Raw genomic sequence first — 21,034 nt, 5'->3', positions numbered from 1 at the left:
TGGCCTGCCCTCCTGGAGTCTAAAGCCAGCCACATGGGCAGCACGGGTGACAGGCAAGAAAGAAGATGCTGTCCTTGACCTTCACATTCATAAAACATCAATGAGACTTAATATAGCCCTGAAGCTGAATGATCTGGGAGTGTGTTTACTGGGATTTGTGTCAGGACAGGAGATGGGGCAGTGGGTGGTGAAATCTCAGAGGACAGAAGCTAAACAACCTAAGTCACTAATTCATTTCATTCATTCATTCAACACTCACTGAGCTCCTGCTCTGTGCCGGGCCTGTGCTGGGTTTTAAGGGAACAAAGATGAATCTGACATACTGACGTAGCCACTTCTCTCCAGAAGCTCAAGTGTTAGAGGGAGATATACACATTCAGCGATAACTACGTTAGCACTAAAATCTCCACGTCCAGCAAGCAGGCAGGTGGTGGACTGCACAACTCTGGGAGGGCTCCATAACATACAGCAAGGTTAACGGAGTTGTGACTGGCAGCTCTGATTAGTGTGTTTGCATTCCCTGGCCTAACTCTGTAGGGTGTAAATTGGGGAAGAAAGACATCGAGTGGGCCAACGTCCTAGAGAATCAGGAAGGGCTTCATGGAGGAGGAAATCTTTAGCTGAATCTAGAAGGAGGCTTTCAGGAAAGGAGGATAAGGCTAGTTTAGGAAGAAGTAGTAGTATGAGCAGAAGCCTGGAGGTGTGGAGTGATCTGGCACATTCAGGGAACAGCAAGCATGTAGAGTGGCTGAAATGTACATCTTGGGACAGGAACAGCTGAAGAAACTCAGTGAAAGATGGAGTTGGTGAGAGGGAGGGAAGTGAATCCTGAAGGCTCTTTGAAGGCAAGTTGAGGAACCAGGATGTTATCTGAGGGCAGTGAGGAGCCAGGGATGGGTTTTCAACAGAGAGTGGCATGGTCAAGTGTGTGAAGAAGATATCTCTGGCAGGGGTGGGGAGAAGGGCTCGTAAGGGAGAGAGGAGAGGTGGCAGAGGGTGGGTAAAATCATCCAGGTGAGACATTAATGGGGTCTGAACTAAGAGTCAGTTAAATGGAGGAGGTTAAATGTGAGAAAATATGAGAAAGATGGAGGAGGAAGAATCAACAGGGCCTGGGAATGACTTGATGTGGAGTGAGGTAGTGGGAGGAGCTGAGGGCAAATCCAGGAATCTGGCTGGGCTTTGTGTCGGGGACGAGATGCTGCAATTTGGGAAGAATGCAGGGGGAGAAGCAGTGAGGCAGGGAAGATGACCAGGTCTATGGTCGGGTCTATCGGTTTCTGGCATCTACTACTCGTCCTCAAGGGTAGAGTCTCCTCCTCCGTGAGATTTCTCATCCCCTTGTGCCCTAGGCAGGCAGCCCCTAGGTCCCTCTGCCTTGCGTTCATTCTTCCCTACAGATTAATCATGCTGTACCATAGAGTTTACTTTTATTTTTTTAAATGTGTATTTTATAATATTGCTGAAGTGTATTATTTATTTATCTTGCCTTTTTTTAGAGAAGGGGTCTCACTCTGTCACCTAGGCTGGAGTGCAGTGGTGCAATCATAGCTCACTGCAGCCTTGACCTCCCAGGCTCAAGCGATCCTCCTGCCTCAACCTCCTGAGTAGCTGGGACTATGGTGTGCGCCACTACACCTGGCTAACTTTTTTTTTTTAAAGATGGGTTCTTGCTATGTTGCCCAAGCTGGTCTTGAACCCTGGACTCAAGTGATCCTCTCACCGCAGCCTCCCAAAGTGTTAGGATTACAGGAGTGAGCCATTGGCTGAGATTTATGTGCCTGTCTCTCCCACCAGCCTGAGCTCAGGGCAGGATGGCATCTCATCCGTCACTATAGCGCAGCCTGCAGTGCTCCCTAAGTGTTGGCTGTTGACAGTATTACTCCTCTGACCAGTGTTTGGATGGGGCCTACTTCAAGTTGTGTAAGGGAAGTGATGGGGGAGCAACCCAGGTGTCAGAGGGATGGGACCTTTCCTATTCTCTCCCCAGGACATTTAGCCAATGCCACCACAGACCTCATGAAACTGGACCATGAAGAGGAGCCCCAGCTCTCTGAGCCCTACCTTTCTAAACAGAAGAAGCTCATGGTGAGTACCTCCAGGCCTGCTGAGTCCCCTTCCCTACCAGCTGCTCCATGGAAATGAACAAGAGGAGAAGCTAAGTAGAAGATAAGCAGTTCTAAGTAGAAGATCAGCTGATGATATGAAATGGAAAAGCCCCTGGCTTGCTTTTCCAATCCTGTCCCCTGCCATTTACTAGCTGTTAGACCTTGGGTAAGCCACTGCTGCCCTGGGGCCTCAGTTTCCTCATGTGTTAGGTTGTGTCTTTAAAAGCAGAGCATTGGCCAGGCATGGTGGCTCACTCCTGTAATCCCAGCCCTTTGGGAGGCCGAGGTGAGGGATCACTTGAGGTCAGGAGTCCGAGACCAGCCTGGCCAACATGGTGAAACCCCGTCTCTACTAAAAACACAAAAATTAGCCAGGCATCATGGCAGGCACCTCTAGTCCCAGCTACTCAGGAGGCTGAGGCAGGAGAATTGCCTGAATCTGGGAGGCAGAGGTTGCAGTGAGCTGAGATCGGGCCATTACACTCTAGCCTGGGCAACAGAGTAAGACTCTGCCTCAAATAATAATAATTACAATAAATATATAAATAAATAAAAATAAATGCAGAGCACTGAACAGGGGTTCTTGGGAAAAGGAGGTATTGAAGGATTGCTCTGAGGGGGACCTCAGAGGGATGGGAGGGATAAGGAAGAGGAAGCAGCTAAGCCTCATTTGATTCCACAGGAATCTCTGGAGCACAAATGGCACCACAAAGGTGATCAACCTTGAAGTAAGGGGCCAGTCTTTTATCCCCTCATATCAGTGGGACATTGGCTACAGATTATTGGAGGGAAGGTGAGGGCAGGTAACCTCCTAAGTATTTGTGGGCAATGCAGCTCCTTATTGGCTGAGAGAAGGGGCAACTGTGAGCCACTAGCAACCAGCCCTCCCAGCATCGGGGTATAAGAATGTACCAGGGATCTAGGCAGGACAGTCAAGCTCACAGGACTGTTGTAGGCACCAGATGAGGGTGCTTCAAAACAGGGGGGCATCCTATACACTTGGGGGGTATTTGGAGGCTGGGTTTGCAGAAGTTTAGCAAAGCTCCTTCCATCCCTGAACATCCTGACTCTATTGAGGCCAACTCAGCTTCTCTTGGCCCTGTCCTGCCCCCAGGCCAAGATCTTGGAGCACGATGATGTGAGCTACCTGAAGAAGATCCTTGGGGAGCTGGCCATGGTGCTGGACCAGATCGAGGCCGAGCTGGAGAAGAGGAAGCTGGAGAACGAGGGTGGGTGCCAGCCCTGGGGGAGGTGGGGGCTGCAGCCCACCTAGCCTACTCTGCCCCTGCCCAGTCTCAGCCTCTTTTTTCCCTAAAGGTCTCAGAGGACCTCCCCAGGTGGTTAGGAGGATGGGCTATGGAGTCAGACTAAGGTTCAAGTCATAACTTGGCCACTTCCTAGCTGAGTAACTGTGCTCAGGTTCTCCCTTCTCTGAACTTCAGTTTCCCATCTATAAAATGGGGATAATAGTAGGACCTGCCTCAAAGAGCTGTTGAGACATTGTGTGAAATAATACATGTAGAGTGCTTAGATTAGGGCTTAGCACATAGTAGGTGTTTAATAAAGGTAGGTGAAGATGATGATGAGAGTAGTGATGGCCACTACCCGCCACACCATCCCACTTTCCCTGCCCAAGAATGCATTATGGCTCCTTCGTGCTCCAGCCAGACATCCAAGCTCACCCAGACTCTCCTTGTCCTTGACTCTTCCTGCTCCCAGCTGGGCCTCTAGACTTGGACATGCCAGCTTCATTCTACCTCCACACTTTTGCCCCCACAGCCCCTCCCTCCTGGGGCACCCTTCTTATACCACTCCACTCCATTTTGCCTGTTACACAGCATCTTTGCCACAGCCCTTCTTCAAACCTCATTCTGAGCCTTCCCATCTTGCTCCGTTTAAGACCTGTGAGTCTTGTCTCCTGAACAATGCAAATTTATGGAGCATTTGCAACAGCCTCCTGCATATGCATGACTATGTGTACATACATATCTCTATGTATGTTAGAGTAAGAACAACTTGAATTAGAGTTCCAGCTTTGCTGCCTGAACTATGTAACCTTGGACAAGTTGCTTTCCCTATTGGAGCCTCAGTTTCCTCATCTATAAGATGGGATGGTAATAATACAACTTAACCCTCTCTTGCTGGACTCTTGTGAAAATTCAATGTATTCAACACACTGCCTGTGCCATTACTAGTTTAATACATAAGGCAGCTAAAGGCACGCCCATTCTCCAGATGAGGAAACTGAGGCTCAGAGAGATGAAGCGAGTTGTTCAAGGTTAGGCAGCTCATAGACATCATGGTTAGGGCCAGAACTTGTTCCCTCTTGATGGGTCCAGTGTTGTTTCCAGCATCTCACAACTGATGCCACAAGCACAAGACACACACAGAGACCCCATGTCTCGAACAGAGACATCATCATGCATACTGAAGCCAGCTGCCTTAAATCTTTTCTGGAAACAAAGCCTGGTATGACTAAGTGAGTAAAAAATAATAACACATCTCAAAGGGGAACTTTTGGCTGGGCTCAATGGCTCATGTCTGTAATCCCAACACTTTGGGAGGCCGAGGCAGGTGGATCACTTGAGGTCAGGAGTTCGAAACCAGCCTGACCAACATGGCGAAACCCCGTCGCTACTAAAAATACAAAAATCAGCTGAGTGGGGTGGTGGGTTCCTGTAATCCCAGCTACCTGAGAGGCTGAGGCAGGAGAATCACTTGAACCTGGGAGGCAGAGGCTGCAGTGAGCCCAGATTGTGCTACTGCCCTCCAGCCTGGGGGACAGAGAGAGACTCCGTCCCCCGCCCCCCATCACACACACACACACAAAAAGGAACTTTCCTGTTTCTATCCTAATGGTAGCTAAGGGGAGCTGTTGCAGAGTTAATGGCTCTCAGGGGCCAAAAGGCTTGGTAGTTCAGAGATGGGCCTTTGGGGGACAGAGTCCCAGCTCTGCTATGCTCTTGGTGGGAGACCTTGGACATCAGGTATATGTTACTCACTTATGCATTAGTTTCTTAGGACTTCCATAACAAAATACTACAGACTGAGGGGATTAAAGAGCAGAAACCTATTGTCGCACAGAGCTGGAGGCTAGACATCTCAGATCAAGGTTCCTTGGGGTGGGTTTCTCCTGAGGCCTCTCTCCTTGGCTTGCAAGTGGCCGCCTTCTTGCCGTGTTCTTACATGGCCCTTCCCCTGTGCTGCACAAGCCTGGTGTCTTTGAGTCCAAATTTCCTCCTATAAATACTTTAGTCCGATTGAATGAGGACCCACCTTAAGGTCTCTATTTTAAGGTAATCATCCCTTTAAAAGCTCTGTTTCCAAATACAGTCACATTCTGAGAGTTCAGAGGTGTCCAATCTTTTGGCTTCCTTGGGTCACACTGGAGGAAGAATAATTGTCTTGGGCCGCAAATAAAATATGCTAACACTGACGATAGCTGATAAGCTTTAAAAACATCGCAAAAAAATATCAGAATGTTTTAAGAAAGTTTATGAATGAGTTTTGGGCCACATTCAATGCCATCCTGGGCTGCATGTGGCCCGCGGGCTGCAAGTTGGACAAGCTTATTCTAGGCCTTAGGGCTTCAACATGTGAATTTTGGGAGGGTCACAATCCAGCCCAGAAAAATCTATGTATTCAATAGACCTTACTGTGTGTCAGGCACTGTTCTAAGTGTTTCACAGATTTCAACTCACTCAATCCCCGTTACAATCCCAGGAGGTGGGTAATACCAGCAATCCTGTTTAACAGATGAGGATCCTGTTTAACAGATGAGGAAGCACTAGCTCTGGGCTCTTTCCTGTTCTATAAAAGGGTGATAGGTTGGGCGCGGTGGCTCACGCCTGTAACCCCAACACTTTGGGAGGCTGAGGCAGGTGGATCACTTGAGGTCAGGAGTTCGAGACCAGACTAGCCAATATGGTGAAACCCTATCTCTACTAAAAATACAAAAAATTGCCTAGGCATGGTAGTGGGCACCTGCAAGCCCAGTTATGTGGGAGGCTGAGGCAGGAGAATCACTTGAACCCAGGAGGTGGAGGTTGCAGTGAGCCGAGATCACACCACTGTACTCCAGCCTAGGCACCAGAGCGAGACTCTGTCTCGAAAAGAAAAAAAAAAAAGGTGGGGGGTGATAGCATGAGTGCCTACGTCCCAGGGCTACTGCGAGGACCAATGAGCAAATGCATGTAAGGGGCTTAGCACAGTGTTGGGCACACAGTACAGAAGTGTCCATATATATTGTGATCCAGAGAGACACAGGGTCTGACCTGGATGGAGGCTAGGGTGGACGATTCTGGAGAATAGCCTCAGACATGCATTCCTTGTGAGATTCCTAGACTGGGATCCTGCAGCTGACCCCTGTCCTGAGGCCTTCTGAGAGGAGACAGCACTGCACTGTCCCATGGTGAGATAAGTGGGGTTGTTCAAGATGGAGAGGTGTCCTTGCATCCCTCTGGGGCTGGGGGAGGGAGCAGAAGCCCCAGGGAAGTGGTTATGGATTTTAAAGGTCTGACTGGTTGGGCCCACATGGCCTCTGTTGCTCATCCAGGTTCCCTGAACCTGACTGGGTGAAACACTTGTATGCCTTTCATTTCTTCTCTTGTGGGCACAGCCCAGTTTTGGGAGGGATTTTAATGTCACAGTTGAGACCCCTTGCATGGAGCCAGATGGCTTTGATGCAGATTCCTGATCAACCACTACCTAGCTCTGTGACCTTGTGGAATTCACTTCACCTCTCTGAGCTCATCTATAAAATATTGATAATAATAGAATCAAAGTCATAGCAGGATTGCTGGTGGAGGATTTGTTAAGATAGTAAATGTTGAGTACTTTGCACAGTGCCTGGTTCAAGGTAAAATGTTCTAAAAATAATTATTATTACCATTCTTTTTCATTCATTTAATCAAATATTTACTGAACACCTACTAGATGCTAGGTCCTGGGGATAAATTAATGAGTAAAACTCAGACCTCATTATTGCTTTCATGGAGTTTGCAGTCTTACAGAGGAAAAAGACATTAAGTCAAATAATCCCATAAGTAAACACAGAAGTGCACACAGCAATAAGTGTTAAGATTGAGAGTAAATGAACAGGATTAAGTGGATAAAGTTTCCCTGAGAAGATGATATTCAAAGTGAGACCTGACGGATGAGAAGGAGCCTAGAGAAGAATCAGGGAAGATATGACCCAGACTGAGGGATGCCATGGAGTGGGAGAGAACTGGGAACTCTTCAGAAATGGGCTGCTGCGTGGGGAGTCCTGGGGAGAGTGGTGGGAATGAGGGGAGAGCTGCACTGGGTGAGGTGAGATCACGGGCCTCAGAGCCTACATTTACAAGTTTGGATTTTATACTAAGTACAATGGGAAGTCTCTGGAGGGCTTTGAGGAGGGGATTATATCAGTTAGTTTCTGCTGTATAACAAACCATTCCAAATCTGAGTGACATAAAAGAAGGGCCTTTTATTTGTTCATGATATGTGGCTTGGCAGTGTGGGCTCGGCTTAGCTGGGATGGCTTGCCTCTCATACATGGGGAATGGCTGACCTCATTCCTGCATTTCGGGCCAGCAAATTTAAGACAGTAAATGTTGATTACTTTGCAAAGTGCCCAGCTCAAGGTGAAATGTTCTAAAAATTATTATTATCACCATTCTTTTTCATTCATTTATTCAAATATTTATTGAACATCTCCTAGATGCTAGGTCCTGGGGATAAATTAATGAGCAAAATCCAGACATCATTCTTGCTCTCACGGAGCTTGCAGTCTTTGGGAAAAAAACCATGAGTCTTAGATAGCAGGAGGAGCAAAGCCATCAAGATGCACATATTGCAAAGTGGCATGCGTACAGGAATGGGAGGGACTCATGGCCCTGTTTGCAGTCTCCATGGGGCTGAGTAGTTCTAGTTTTATATTTGAGAGGATTCCAATGGCTGTGTGAAAATGGACTTCAAGGGAGACAGAGGGGAGGCCGGTGCAGCAGCTCAGGTGAGAGATGATGTTGGCGTGGACCGAGATGGTTGCAGTGGAGATGGTGAGGTGTGAATGGACTTGAGAGGTAGTTTGAAGATAAAATGAGCAGGAATTTACATGGGGGTTGGCAGTGAGGTAAAGGGAATCAAAGGTAACTCCTGGGCCAGGCATGGTGGCTCATGCCTGTAATCCCAGCACTCTGGGAGGCCAAGACAGGTGGATCACGAGGGCAAGAGATCAAGAACATCCTGGCTACACGGTGAAACCCCGTCTCTACTAAAAATACAAAGAATTAGCCGGGCATGGTGGCGTGTGCTTGTAGTCCCAGCTACTTGGGAGGTTGAGGCAGGAGAATTGCTTGAACCCGGGAGGCGGAAGTTGCAGTGAGCTGAGATTGTGCCACTGCACTCCAGCCTGGGCGTTTGGGAGACAGTGAGTTTGTGACACCCAAGAGAGGATGTCACAGAAACCATTAGATATTCCAGCCTGACTCTCAAAGGAGAGGTCAGAATTTGGAGATTCAGGAGTCCTTAGCCAATACATGGTGTTTAAAGCTATAGAATTGGACATTTTCATCGAGGAAGAGAGCAGAGTGAGACAAAAAGAGGAATCGGGACTTGCTGTATTAGTTATCTATTGTGGCATAAGAAATTGCTGTCAACCTCGGTGTCTTGAATTTTAAAATCGTTTATTATGTCACACATTTTCTGTGGATATGGAGTTCTGGAGCAGCTGAGCTGGGCAGCTCTGAGTCATGGTTGCATGATGCAGGTTGCCTTCAAGCTGTCAGCTGGGGCTGCAGTGATTTGAAGGCTTGACTGGGGCCGGAGGATCCACTTCCAAATTGCCTTATTCATGTGGTTCTTAGCTAAAGGCCTCTGTTCCCTGCTGGCTGTTGGCAGGAGACTTTAGTTCCTTACTCAACATCCTATTGAGATGGGCCTCTCAATAGGCTGCTTGCGTTTCTTTACAGCATGGCTGCTGGCTTTCCCTGAGCAAGTTATCCCAGAGAAAGAGAAGACACAGAAGCCACATGTCTTTTTTTTTTTTTTTTTTTTTTTTTTTTTTTTTTTTTTTTTTTTTTTGAGATGGAGTCTGGCTCTGTCACCCAGGCTGGAGTGCAGTGGCACGATCTCAGCTCACTGCAACCTCCACCTCTCAGGTTCACGCCATTCTCCTGCCTCAGCCTCCCACATAGCTGGGACTATAGGCACCCACCACCACGCCCGGCTAATTTTTTGTATTTTTAGTAGAGACAGGGTTTCACTGTGTCAGCCAGGATGGTCTCGATCTCCTGACCTCGTGATCCGCCCGCCTCGGCCTCCCAAAGTGCTAGGATTACAGGCGTGAGTCACCGCGCCTGACCAATCACATGTCTTTTATGATCTACTGCTGGAAGTCACTCTGCCCCATCACTCATTAGAAGTCACGAAATACAGCCCCATTCAAGGGGAGGAGACTTGGGCTCCGCAGAAGGGAGGAGCATATCAAGTAATTTGTGGCTGTACTTTGAAACTACCACACCTGGGCCAGGCATGGTCATGTGCACTTGTAATTCCAGCTAGTTGGGAGGCTGAGGCAGGAGGATTACTTGAGCCCAGGTTTCAGACCAGTCTGGGCAACATGGTGAGACTCTGTCTCTACAAGAAAGTACAAAAATGAGCTGGTGTGGTAGTACATGCCTGTAGTCCCAGCTACTCAGGAGGCTGAGGCAGGAGGATTGCTTGAGCTTGGGAGGTTGAGGCTACAATGAGTCGTCTTCTGGGAGACAGAGTGAGACCCTGTCTCAAATAATAATAATAATGATAATAATAAAAAACATAACTACCATATCTATGCAGAGGTTCTCCCACACTGAGCAGGGATCTGGGCAGAGGAATCAGCAAAGTGCACTGAGGCCAGTGAAGTAGGAAGACCCTCATGTTAGGAGGAACCATGGGAGGACTGGGTTTTAAGGAGACAGAATGGTGTTAGTGCTGCTGGGAGCTTGAGCAAGCCAGGATAGGAAAGCGTGCCCTTGGCTTTCTACCATGGATGTCGGCGATGACCTCGCCAAAAGCATTTCACTGCAACCTGGGGCAAAAGCCAGACTCTAATGGACTGAAGACCGCATGGGAGGCGAGGAATGAAGGTGGTGAGTGTAGATACCTCTTTTGAGAAGGGTAGAGGTGAACAAAGAAGGTGGTGGTGGCTGAAGAAGGATGTGGGGTGACAGGAGGAATTGTTTTTGGACAGGAGATGTACAAATATGTTCTCGTGCTGGTGGAAACTGCAGTGGAAAAGAGGAATCGGGGGTTCAGGACGGCGATGCAGACGCCACGAAGACAGGAGGGGTGTGGTTCAGGCAGGGGCCCCATAGAAAACAGAGGACATCTGCAAACGGGGGAAATGGAAGAAGGCTCAATAAAGGAACTGTTTACCCAGGCACAGGCAGGATGCAGGGACATCCCAAGGCAGAGAGGAATACCCCAGGCCTGAAGTCTTGAGATCACAGGGTCATGAGAGCAGATCCAGGAACCTGGACAGAGGTGGTTGCTGACAGCCCATGGTGACTTGCAGAGAGATGCTGAGGGAAATCAGTCTGACGTCACTGTTGCCCTCCCTCCTTTCCCGCCCCTGTTTCCTACTTGCCTAACTTTCTGAAGCCAGAGGGCATGAGCCCCGAGGATTGGAGCCAACAAGTGAGCTTCTTGGAGTGCAGAACAACATGGAGAAGGGGGAGGAGGACTTAGAAAGGCAACCTGAAGAGATGCGGGGATGCGGCGCGGAGCAGGTGCAGAGGGCCCATGGAAGGCTTGGCCGTGGGGTTAGGACACGCCCTGTATTGTGTCCGCATCAGCAGCATGGAGCGGTTTTGCAGCATCGAGGTGGGGAGTGTGGGCTTTCATGTCCGAAAGCTGCTATCTACTGAACGAAGCATGAGGTGATGTCATCGACCGAGAGGAAACTGGGGAAAGGGTGTGAGAAGTGTGAGAGGAGAGGATGAAAAGATGCAATTGTCTCCACAGGGAGCAGGAAGCACTCAAGAAATATAATAGGATTCTGGGCAGCACGGAGTGCCCTCCTGGGCTTTGCGGTCCGACATTAAAGTGTACCAAGTTGGCCTCATTGTGAGATCGCCTCCAGCTGGCAGACCCAGAGAAGTGCAGAAAGGGCTCATCCAGGCCTGGGGTTTGCAAAGGGAACACACAACTGGAGAAGAGAGAACAGGGAAGGGGTCAGATACCAGATCGCTGCCCAGGCGCACACACAAACACGGACGCACAAAGAAGGCCATCAGCATTTGCCTGCAAACATAAACACAGGCATGAACATAATAGTGAACACGTCTAAGGCAAACATCCAATGCACCTGGGCTGATGCTGCACTCACATATGTGGTAATCCCACACCACGTGGACACAGATGCCCATGGGAGCAGATATCCACGTGCATATACACAATTGGCTGCATGGGTTTGTGCAAGCAGGCATGGGGCAAACATGCAGCCTATGCAGGATACAGACGCATGGAGAGATCTGCACACAGACCTGAGTAAAGAACGCACATACTGAAGGGGGCCTGAGTGGTCATGGAGATACCTGCTGTGTCCATGCTCATTTGTATGTGGAAATAAGTAGCTTAATAGAGTGGTTACAACCACAGAATCTGGAACCAGATAGCTTTGACACATATTAGCTGAGGCTTTGACCAAGTTACCTAACCTCTCTGTGCCTCAACTGCCTCATCTGTAAAGTGGGGATAATAACATCACCTACTTTATAGAATTGTTGGAAGGTCCAGGGAATTACACCACACTTTCCTGGTTCATCTCCTATCTCTCGGGCTGCTCCTTCTCACATCCCTTACTGGTTTCTCCATGTTGCCCAGTATCTAAACCTAGTCCCTGGGCCCGTTCTCTGATCTGTCTACCCACACTCCCTCGCGGGTAGCATGCAGTCTGCAGCTGGGGACTTATGTCACTTGATCCTTTCACTGTCCCTCACTCCCATCACGATCGCACCTCCCTCTGTACCTAGTGGTGATTCCCTGGTTCATCATTAGGAGAAATTTCGTGCCTGCACATTCGACTCCCTGGCCCTCCATACTCGCTCTGCAAAACCTCAAACCTTGTTGAACCCAGCCCTCCACCTACTCAGCACCTTCACCTGTGAACCTATATGTGGCTGGAGAAACACGCAGGATGCTGGCGGGACTTACTTTGTATTCATGATTGTAAGCCTTAGGTGACCTCAATGCTGCCCCAGGCCTCCCCGCTTCACTCTCTAGATGACTCCTTTATGCCTTCTCCTTCCTCCTCAGCCCTCCAGCCACCTCCTCCACATCCTCACTCAGAGCTGATCACTTTAGGTTAGCATAAAAATAATTGTGGTTTTGGCCATTAAAAGTAAGGCAATCTGTCACGGAGAAAATCAAAGCATTAGAAAGAGATCTTCACAGCTCTGATCCCCACAATGACCCACGCACTGTATCTATCAATTCTAAGATGCATCTTTGTTAGAGCACATCTTAGCGTCTCTGACACTGGAATGTTTCTTCCAGTGAATAGTTTGATTCTCCTTTCTTACTTTTGGATACTTACATTTAATAGTAACTTAGATTTGATGAAATACGGTAGCACATGTGCTCTCTTGTTACCAGGGATGGACTGTTCTTGTCCTTGTCCCAGGATGGAAGGGGTTGTCCTTTAAAACCAATCCCTGTCCTAGTGCACCAGATCCCATCCACTCTCATCCCTGTAAGAACACCACATCCGTCATTCTATCCACTCTTCCCCATAGAATCTTTCCCTTCTCTGCGGCATCATCCACAAACACATGCTATTTTATTCCTCCCAGCTTATGAAAATGCTCTTGACTTGTATCTCACTACTGGCCCATCCTCCCCATTCTAGCAAAACTCCGTGGCAGAATGATCTTTGTTCCCCGTCTCCAATTCCTCTCCTCCCTTTCTCTTTGAACTCCCTCCAAACCGGCTTTTAAGTCAGCATTCTACTCCAGCTCCTCTTGCCAGGGTCGCCAGTCGGTAAACGCAGTCACCAGTTCTCAGGCCTCCTATTTGACCTCAACACAGCGTTTGAACACAGTTGAGCACTGTCTCCTCCTCAGAACCCTGTCCTAAGTTGGCTTGCTGGACGCCACACTCTCCTGGTTCTTCTCCTACCTCAAAGGCCGCTCCTTCTTGTCATCTTTGCTGGTTTCTCTTGGTGTCAATATCTAAAGTTTGCGGGGGGACCCAGGGTTCAGTCCCTTGCCCTATTTCCAAGTCTGGCTATACTGATACTGTCCACTCTCCTGGCTTTAAATACCACCTCCACATTGACGGTGCTTCTCTGAGCCTGGAACCTGCATCACTAACTCCCAACTCATTATCTCCCCTCGGGGGCCCATCAGGTGTCTTCGTTGTTTGTTTTTGAGACAGGGTCTCACTCTGTCACCCAGACTGGAGTGCAGTGGTGTGAAAAAGGCTCACTGCAACCTCAACCTTCCGGGATCAAGCCAACCTCCTCTTTCAGCCTCCCTAGTAGCTGGTACCACAGGCATGCATGCTACCAATTCGGCTATTTTTAATTTTTTTTTGTAGAGAAGAGGGTCTCGCCATGTTGCCCAGGCTGGTCTCAAACTCCTGTGCTCAAGCAATCCTCCTGCCTTAGCCTCCTAAAGTAAGGGAGAGAGATGTGAGCCACTGCGCCCGGCCTCATCAGGTGCCTTGAAGGTTACCTATTCACGGATAACCTTCTGATGAGAGCCTGCATTACACTTTAGCCCTTCACCGTGACAGTGACCCTCTTGAGGGGAGACATTGTATTGTGTCATGTCTTCACGCCCAGCACATACTGCCAGGTAACCACTTGCTGAATGAATGAATCCGTGACCCAGAAGATGCAGAGCGGAAGGAGGGGGCTCAGGTTTTGATGGTAGGGAGCACTGGATTCATGGAATTCCTGAACTGAAAGGAGCAACCTGTTCAAAGGTGCAGAGGCAAGCCTCCCAGGAAAGCAGCCCTCACAGGAAGGGAAGGGAGAGGCATTCGGGCATGGGGTACAGCAGGGACAAAGGCCCGGAGGCTGAAGCGGGCAGCTTGTTGGGGAAGACAGTGGACCAATGGGCAATTCATGAGAAGTCAAGATTAGAGACGTATATTAAAGCTAAACTCACTCTCGAAAGGGCTTAATAGCTAGGCACAGGAACTTGGACATTAAGGTGCAGTCAGTGGGGAGAATTAAAGATTTTTGAGCAAAGAGGCGATGTAAGAGACCAAAGGGGCTCCAGAATTTCAGGTCAAAACAACTAGGAGAAAATATTGCACAAACAAGTGTTTCCTAAAAATGAGGCTAATTGTTTCTTTCTTAATCCCAAATGCGAGAGTCAGGCTAAATTTAGATGACACAAAAACATGGTGATAAATAATGTAAAACCACGTCGTGAGAGTTATCCTCTTTTGATTACATCAAAGAAAGAGTATTAGTAAGATATTAGTGCTTAACCCCTTTATAACATGTGTTTAATATCTGCTCCTTTCTTAAAAACAAAATGAGGCCAGGTATGGTGGCTCACACCTGTAATCCCAGCACTTAGGGACGCTGAGGCAGGCGGATCATCTAAGGTCAGGAGTTCGAGACCAGCCTGGCCACTGTGGCAAAACCCTGTCTCTAGTAAAAAATACCAAAAAAAAAAAAAAAAATAGCCAGGCATGGTGGTACACACCTGTAGTCCCCGCTACTTGGGAGGCTGAGGCTGAAGAATTGTTTGAACCCTGGAGGTGGAGGTTGCAGTGAGCTGAGATTGCACCACTGCACTCCAGCCTGGGTGACAGAGTGAGACTTTGTCGAAAGAAAGAAAGAGAGAGAGAGAGAAAGAGAGAGAGAGAAAGCAAGCAAGCAGGGAGGGAGGGATGGAGGGAAGAAGGAGAAAGAAAGAAAGAAAGAAAGAAATAAAGAAAGAAAGAAAGAAAGAAAGAAAGAAAGAAAGAAAGAGAAAGAAAGAAAGGAAAGAAAGGAAAGAAAGAGAAAGAAAGAAAGAGAAAGAAAGAAAAAGAGAAAGAAAGAAAGAAAGAGAAAGAAAGAAAGAAAAAGGAAAGGAAGGAAGAAAAGAAAGAAAAAGAGAGAGAAAGTCTTGGGTGCAGAGACCTTGACAGGCAGTAGTATCCAGCTGGAATTTAATTACTTTTGTTTTGTTTTTGTTATGTTTACTTTTACCATTGTAGATAGTTTACAGCGAAGCATTTAATACTACAGTTAATGATACAGTTTTTCATTCATCAATAATTCAGTAAAGATTTATTGAGCACCTATTGTACGCCAGGCACAGTTCTAGATGCAGAGGATACAGCCACAGACAAGACAGACCAAAATCCCTGCCCTCATAGAGTTTCCACTCTAGTAGAGGACAACAGACAATAAACAAAATGAGAATGTCAAGTAGATGGTGAAATGTTGCGCTACGTTCTGCGGAAGAAAACAAAGCAGGGGAGGGGAGACTGACTGCTGGGTAAGGTCTTCCTCCACCTCCTTCACATCTTTGCTCACATGCCAGCTTCTCCTGGGCTTCACAGACCACCAATTTATAATTTCCATTTAAAACTTCCATTTTATTTATTTTTATTTATTTTGAGACGGAGTTTTGCTCTTGTTGCCCAGGCTGGAGTGCAGTGGCACAATCTTGGCTCACTGCAACCCCTGCCTCCTGGGTTGAAGTGATTCTCATGCCTCAGCCTCCCAAGAAGCTGGGATTACAGGCACCTGCCACCATGCCCAGCTAATGTTTGTATTTTTAGTAGAGACATCTCGGCCTCCCAAAGTGTCGGGATTGGGATTACAGGTGTGAGCCATGGCACCCAGCCAAAACTTCCATTTTAAATTGGTGGTCTGGGAAGCCCATGAGAAAATGGCATGTGAGTAAAGATGTGAAGGAGGCAGAGGAATGAGCTCTGAGGCTGTGCAGGAGAAGACTGAGGCAGAGGGAACAGCCAGGGCAAAGGCTCTGTGGTAGGAATGTCCCAGATGTGAGGAGCTACAGGAGTCTGATGTGGCTGGAGAAGAGTGAGGAAGTGGGAGAGAAGCAGACTCTGAGGTCTGAAAGGTACCTGGTGGCCAGATCACACAGGGCCTTACAGGGCTTGGAAGGATTCCCGCTTTTACTCTGGCCCCAACAGGTGCATCATCATTAGAGGGGTTTGAGAAGGGAGAAGTGACGTTATCCGACACTTAAATTTTAACATGACCACTTTGGATGCTGTGCCAAGAATAGATTCTAGGGGACAAGGGCAGAAACGGAGAACTTTTAAAAGGACATTATGATAACTTAGAAGACAATGGTTGTTTGGACAAGGACGGTACAAGTAGAGGCGGTATCAGATTCTGGATGTATTTTGAAGATAACACTGTTAGAAATTGCTGACAAATTGTATGTGGGGGGTGAAAGAGAATTCATGGTGGGGCCGGGCGCAGTGGCTCATGCCTGTAATCCCAGCACTTTGAGAGGCTGAGGTGGGCAGATCACCTGAGGACAGGAGTTCAAAACCAGTCTGGCCAACATGGTGAAACCCTGTCTCTACTAAAAATACAAAAATTAGCCGGGCATGGTGGTGCACGTCTGTAATCCCAGCTACTAGGGAGGCTGAAGCAGGAGAATTGCTTGAACCTGGCAGGTGGAGGTTGCAGTGAGCTGAGATCGTGCCACTGCACTCCAGCCTGGGTGACACAGCAAGACTCTATTTCAAAAAAAAAAAAAAGAAGAAAAAAAGAGAATTCATGGTGGCTCTGAGGATTTTGGGCAGAGCAACCGCAAGGGTGGAGGTTCCATTACTGAGATTGGGATGAGCATAGTGGCTCTGGGGGTGACAATCAGGGATTCCATTTTGAGTTTGAAATGCAGAGCGTACACCAAATGAAGCTGTCAAAGGGGTAGTTGCATATGTGTCTGGAGTTTCATGACACATACTTGCACTTTATTTATTTGAGATAGAGTCTTGCTCTGTCACCCAGGCTAGAGTGCAGTGGCACAGTCTTGACTCACTGCAACTTCCATCTCCCAGGTTGAAGCAATTCTCCTGCCTCAGCCTCCTGAGTAGCTGGGATTACAGGTGTGCACCACCACACCCAGATAATTTTTATATTTTTAGTATAGATGGGGTTTCACCATGGTGGCCAGGCTGGTCTTGAACTCCTGACCTCAAATGATCCGCTCACCTTGCCCTCCCAAAGTGCTGAGATTACAGGTGTGAACCACCACACCTGGCCACATATTTGCACTTTAAAAGTCAGCTGATGTATCAGCTATAAAATGAGGATAAGAAAAGAAAAGAGAAAAAAAAGTCAATTTAAAGAAAAAAATTATAATAGAAGTAGCATAAGGATATGGCAAAAATCACTGAAGTTGTACAGGAATGAGTAACCCTCAGAAAATACTGGGGCAGGGGTGCAGAAGCCAGAGGAGCTTGTAGAGAGAAGTGAGTGTGCGTGTTAGGGGAGGTTGATCCCCTTGCCTCCTCTCTCTTCCACTCTAGGGCAGAAATGCGAGCTGTGGCTCTGTGGCTGTGCCTTCACCCTTGCTGATGTCCTCCTGGGGGCCACCCTGCACCGCCTCAAGTTCCTGGGACTATCCAAGAAATACTGGGAAGATGGCAGCCGGCCCAACCTGCAGTCCTTCTTTGAGAGGGTCCAGAGACGCTTTGCCTTCCGGAAAGTCCTGGGTGACATCCACACCACCCTGCTGTCGGCCGTCATCCCCAATGCTTTCCGGCTGGTCAAGAGGAAACCCCCATCCTTCTTTGGGGCGTCCTTCCTCATGGGCTCCCTGGGCGGGATGGGCTACTTTGCCTACTGGTACCTCAAGAAAAAATACATCTAGGGCCAGGCCTGGGGCTTGGTGTCTGACTGTCGGTGTCTCTGTGCTGTGTGATTCCCCGTGAGCTCTCAGTAACTCACTGTCTCATGAACACTTGGACAGCCCTCCCCGCCCTTTGTTCTGAGTAATAATATCGTCAGTGTGAAAACATTCCATAGTTTAGAAGTAGACATTGCCAATGCTGTGACTTAAGGCCACGGCTCTACTAAAAGAGAGGAAGCAAGAGAGAGAAAGACAAAAACCAGAAACAAAACACGAATGCCTTTTCTTTCGATTCAAGGTCTCAAGATGGAACTGTGGGGACTGGTTAGAATCTGAGATGAGTCCCAGGATGTTTCATCCACCAGGGCCCAGATTCTGGGAGGTGCTGGGGACTCAGAGGGCCTGACTCCTCGCCTCCCCTTCCCTCTTGCCCAGGGAACTCTTCCACAGGACAAAGCCAACATCAAGACTCAACTCCTCTAACCGGTACCTCTGAATGGGGCTGGATAACCGGAGACCCCATGGGAGGTCCCTGAAGATCAGAAGGGGCTTCACGCTTCTCCTGGACATGGACTGGCTTGAGCCAAGGCAGTGGCACTGCAAAACCAGGCCACAGTGGGGACAGACACCATGAGCACACCCTCTCATTGCCCTTCAGATTTGGCCCATGTGTTGGGTTTGGCGTTAATAGAAATCTCTGAAGGCAGCAGCCATCATCCTCTTCCTACCTTGAGTTTTTCTATCCTGTGAGGTGGGACTTTCAGTAAAAGCCATGTTGACCCTCTCTCAGAAGGTCAGTCCAGCCCAAGTGCAGGGGCGGATCTGGAGGTGGACAAACCTAGGTCCCCCTTCCAGCCTCTGCCCAAGCCACCTCCTTCAATACCCCCCCTCCCAGGGTCACCGCCGTGCTACACCGTGCCATGGAGCTGGGGGGAGGGGGGAAGTCTCTGCATCCACGCCACCCACCCCGGTTGGGTCTCACTTTCCTGTGCCTTTTGCATGTTGGGAAAGGGTCTTGGTGTCACTGCCGCTCATGCACAGAAACCACCGAAAGCCCCAATAAAGCATCCAGGAGGAGCAGTTGCTTTTCATTTCTAAACCTGTGTTGTCCATCTAGTTCTCATTGCCAAGCGCTGGAGCCAGAAGGGGAGAGATGTGAGGTTTCAGTCTCAGTTCTTCACAAGAGCAAGCAAGAGTTGACTCCCAGTCTCAAGTTGCTGGGTCTAGGGCTGGCTTCCAGATTGACTTTCCAGGGCTCTGACCTTAACATCAACCCAGCTCATTTAGGCACAGCATTTTACAGGTTACAGGGCATGTTTACAACCCTTTGCTCTCATTAACCTGTGCAAGGGCCAGGTGTAGTGACTCACATCTATAATCCCAGTGCTTTGGGAGACCAAGGTGGGAGAATTGCTCCAGGCCAGGAGTTCAAGACAAGACTGGGCAACATAGCAAGACCCCATCTCTAGAAAATAAAATAAAATAAACCTACATATGGACCTCAGGGGGCACCCAGGACACATGCCCCCCACCCCAATTTCCCAGAGGGAAAAATGTATTTTAAATGCCCAAGTAACATTAAATCAGGAGTATAATGTATAGAATATAAGGCATAGTTTTACTTTATTTTGCAGAAAAAAAAAAAGTATTAAGAATTTGCAAATCTTTTTCATCAAGGTAAAAAGAAAGCTTAGTCATCCAGGGCCAAGACAGGGCAAAGATGGAACTTACAGACCATGAACACTGTCTGGCACCATCCATCCCCTTGGCTAATCAACCATTCACACAGGTCGGGTGTAGTGGCTCACACCTGTAATCCCAGCACTTTGGGAGGCTAAGGCGGGCGGATCACAAGGTCAGCAGTTCGAGGCCAGCCTGGCCAACATGGTGAAACCTCGTCTCTACTAAAAATACAAAAATTAGCTGGGTGTGGTGGCGCGTGCCTGTAATCCCAGCTACTCAGGAGGCTGAGGCACGAGAATCGCTTGAACCCAGGAGGCGGAGGTTGTAGTGAGCCGAGATCGCACCACTGCACTCCAGCCTGGCGACAGAGCGAGCCTCCATCTCAAAAACCAAACAAACAAAAAAATCAAGCATTCACACAGATCCTCCCCATTCTTCATTCAATTTCTGCTCAAGAACAACAACATACTCAATCCTCACAGGATCTACTGCCCTCCTGCAGTGAGGATGTGCTAACCCTCTCTCCAAAAATGAGACTCACAAAGCCCCATCAGTCAGTAACATCGCTCTGGATAATGGTGGATTCTCTTCTCATTCCTCCTCTAGCTCTAGAGATCACACCCATACCTCAATCTACTATAATATACAGATGAAAACATAAATGTGACCATCACTAGCATTCCCTATAGTCAATTACACACACACACACACACACACACCCCAAGCAAAGAAGAAAATACTCAGAACTGCTATAGGTCTCATTTCTGTAATTGATTCCAAGGACACTGTTGATATTTATAATTTCTCTTTTCTCACTAGCTATTCTAGGTTCTCTTTGCCCTCAGCCAGCACCTCAGTTAGTTAGGGTATTTTACCTGGTGACATGACTCAGACTCTGGTGGTCCTTGGATTGCTACAGTCTTCCATTACTATCGGATGTGGAAGTATTATGTGGCACCGCAGACAATCCCCTATTCTTCCATGCTATCGTTGTGCAGGAGTAACCCAGTTTAGCCCTGGTAATCAGCTCAATCATCCCAGCCTGTAGAGAAACACACTACTTTGCTTGCAGTTTCAAGGGTATGAGGAGCTCAAAATGGCCAAGTGGCAGTCTCAACTTCTAACTTAATTGAGCCACTGAATTATTCCTCAATAGATGGACTCCTCCCTTGGGAGCTATAATTTCTAAACTATTAAAATCCAAAGCTTCAGGGATGTGAAGCAACAGTTTTAGGAATGGGTTATTTGTATAATAGTGAGAGTCTCTTCCACCTCAGCATTGCTAGACTCGACTCGTGTTCTCTGGTAGTGGGAGAAACAGCACTGTGGTTGGTTCAAAGTACATACTGTATCCTGTAGGACAGCACTCCACATTGCAGTGTCTCCTGGCTGTCACCGTAACAGTCTTCAAGAGGTCATTTCAGTATTCGATAAAAC

At 48.2% G+C, this 21,034-nt stretch overlaps 1 protein-coding gene across 9 annotated transcripts in view; it reads left to right on the top strand.

Annotated features, from left to right (window-relative positions):
* LOC105496395 (ganglioside induced differentiation associated protein 1 like 1) overlaps positions 1–17,962 on the top strand; it is a 63,758-nt gene extending 45,796 nt beyond the window's left edge. For all 9 annotated transcript variants that reach the window (XM_071079256.1, XM_071079257.1, XM_071079254.1 and 6 more), the window contains 3 exons: positions 1,991–2,088; positions 3,223–3,337; positions 17,592–17,962. In XM_071079256.1, coding sequence (XP_070935357.1) covers positions 1,991–2,088; positions 3,223–3,337; positions 17,592–17,935 — 557 coding nt within the window. In that variant the 3' untranslated portion in view covers positions 17,936–17,962. The remainder of the gene's footprint in view (positions 1–1,990; positions 2,089–3,222; positions 3,338–17,591) is intronic.
* Positions 17,963–21,034: the final 3,072 nt, after the last annotated feature.

This window comes from Macaca nemestrina, chromosome 15, assembly GCF_043159975.1.
Source record: "Macaca nemestrina isolate mMacNem1 chromosome 15, mMacNem.hap1, whole genome shotgun sequence".
NCBI lineage: Eukaryota > Metazoa > Chordata > Mammalia > Primates > Cercopithecidae > Macaca > Macaca nemestrina.
The sequence above is the reverse complement of the archived record's forward strand: the minus strand, read 5'-3'. Positions and strand labels throughout refer to the sequence as shown.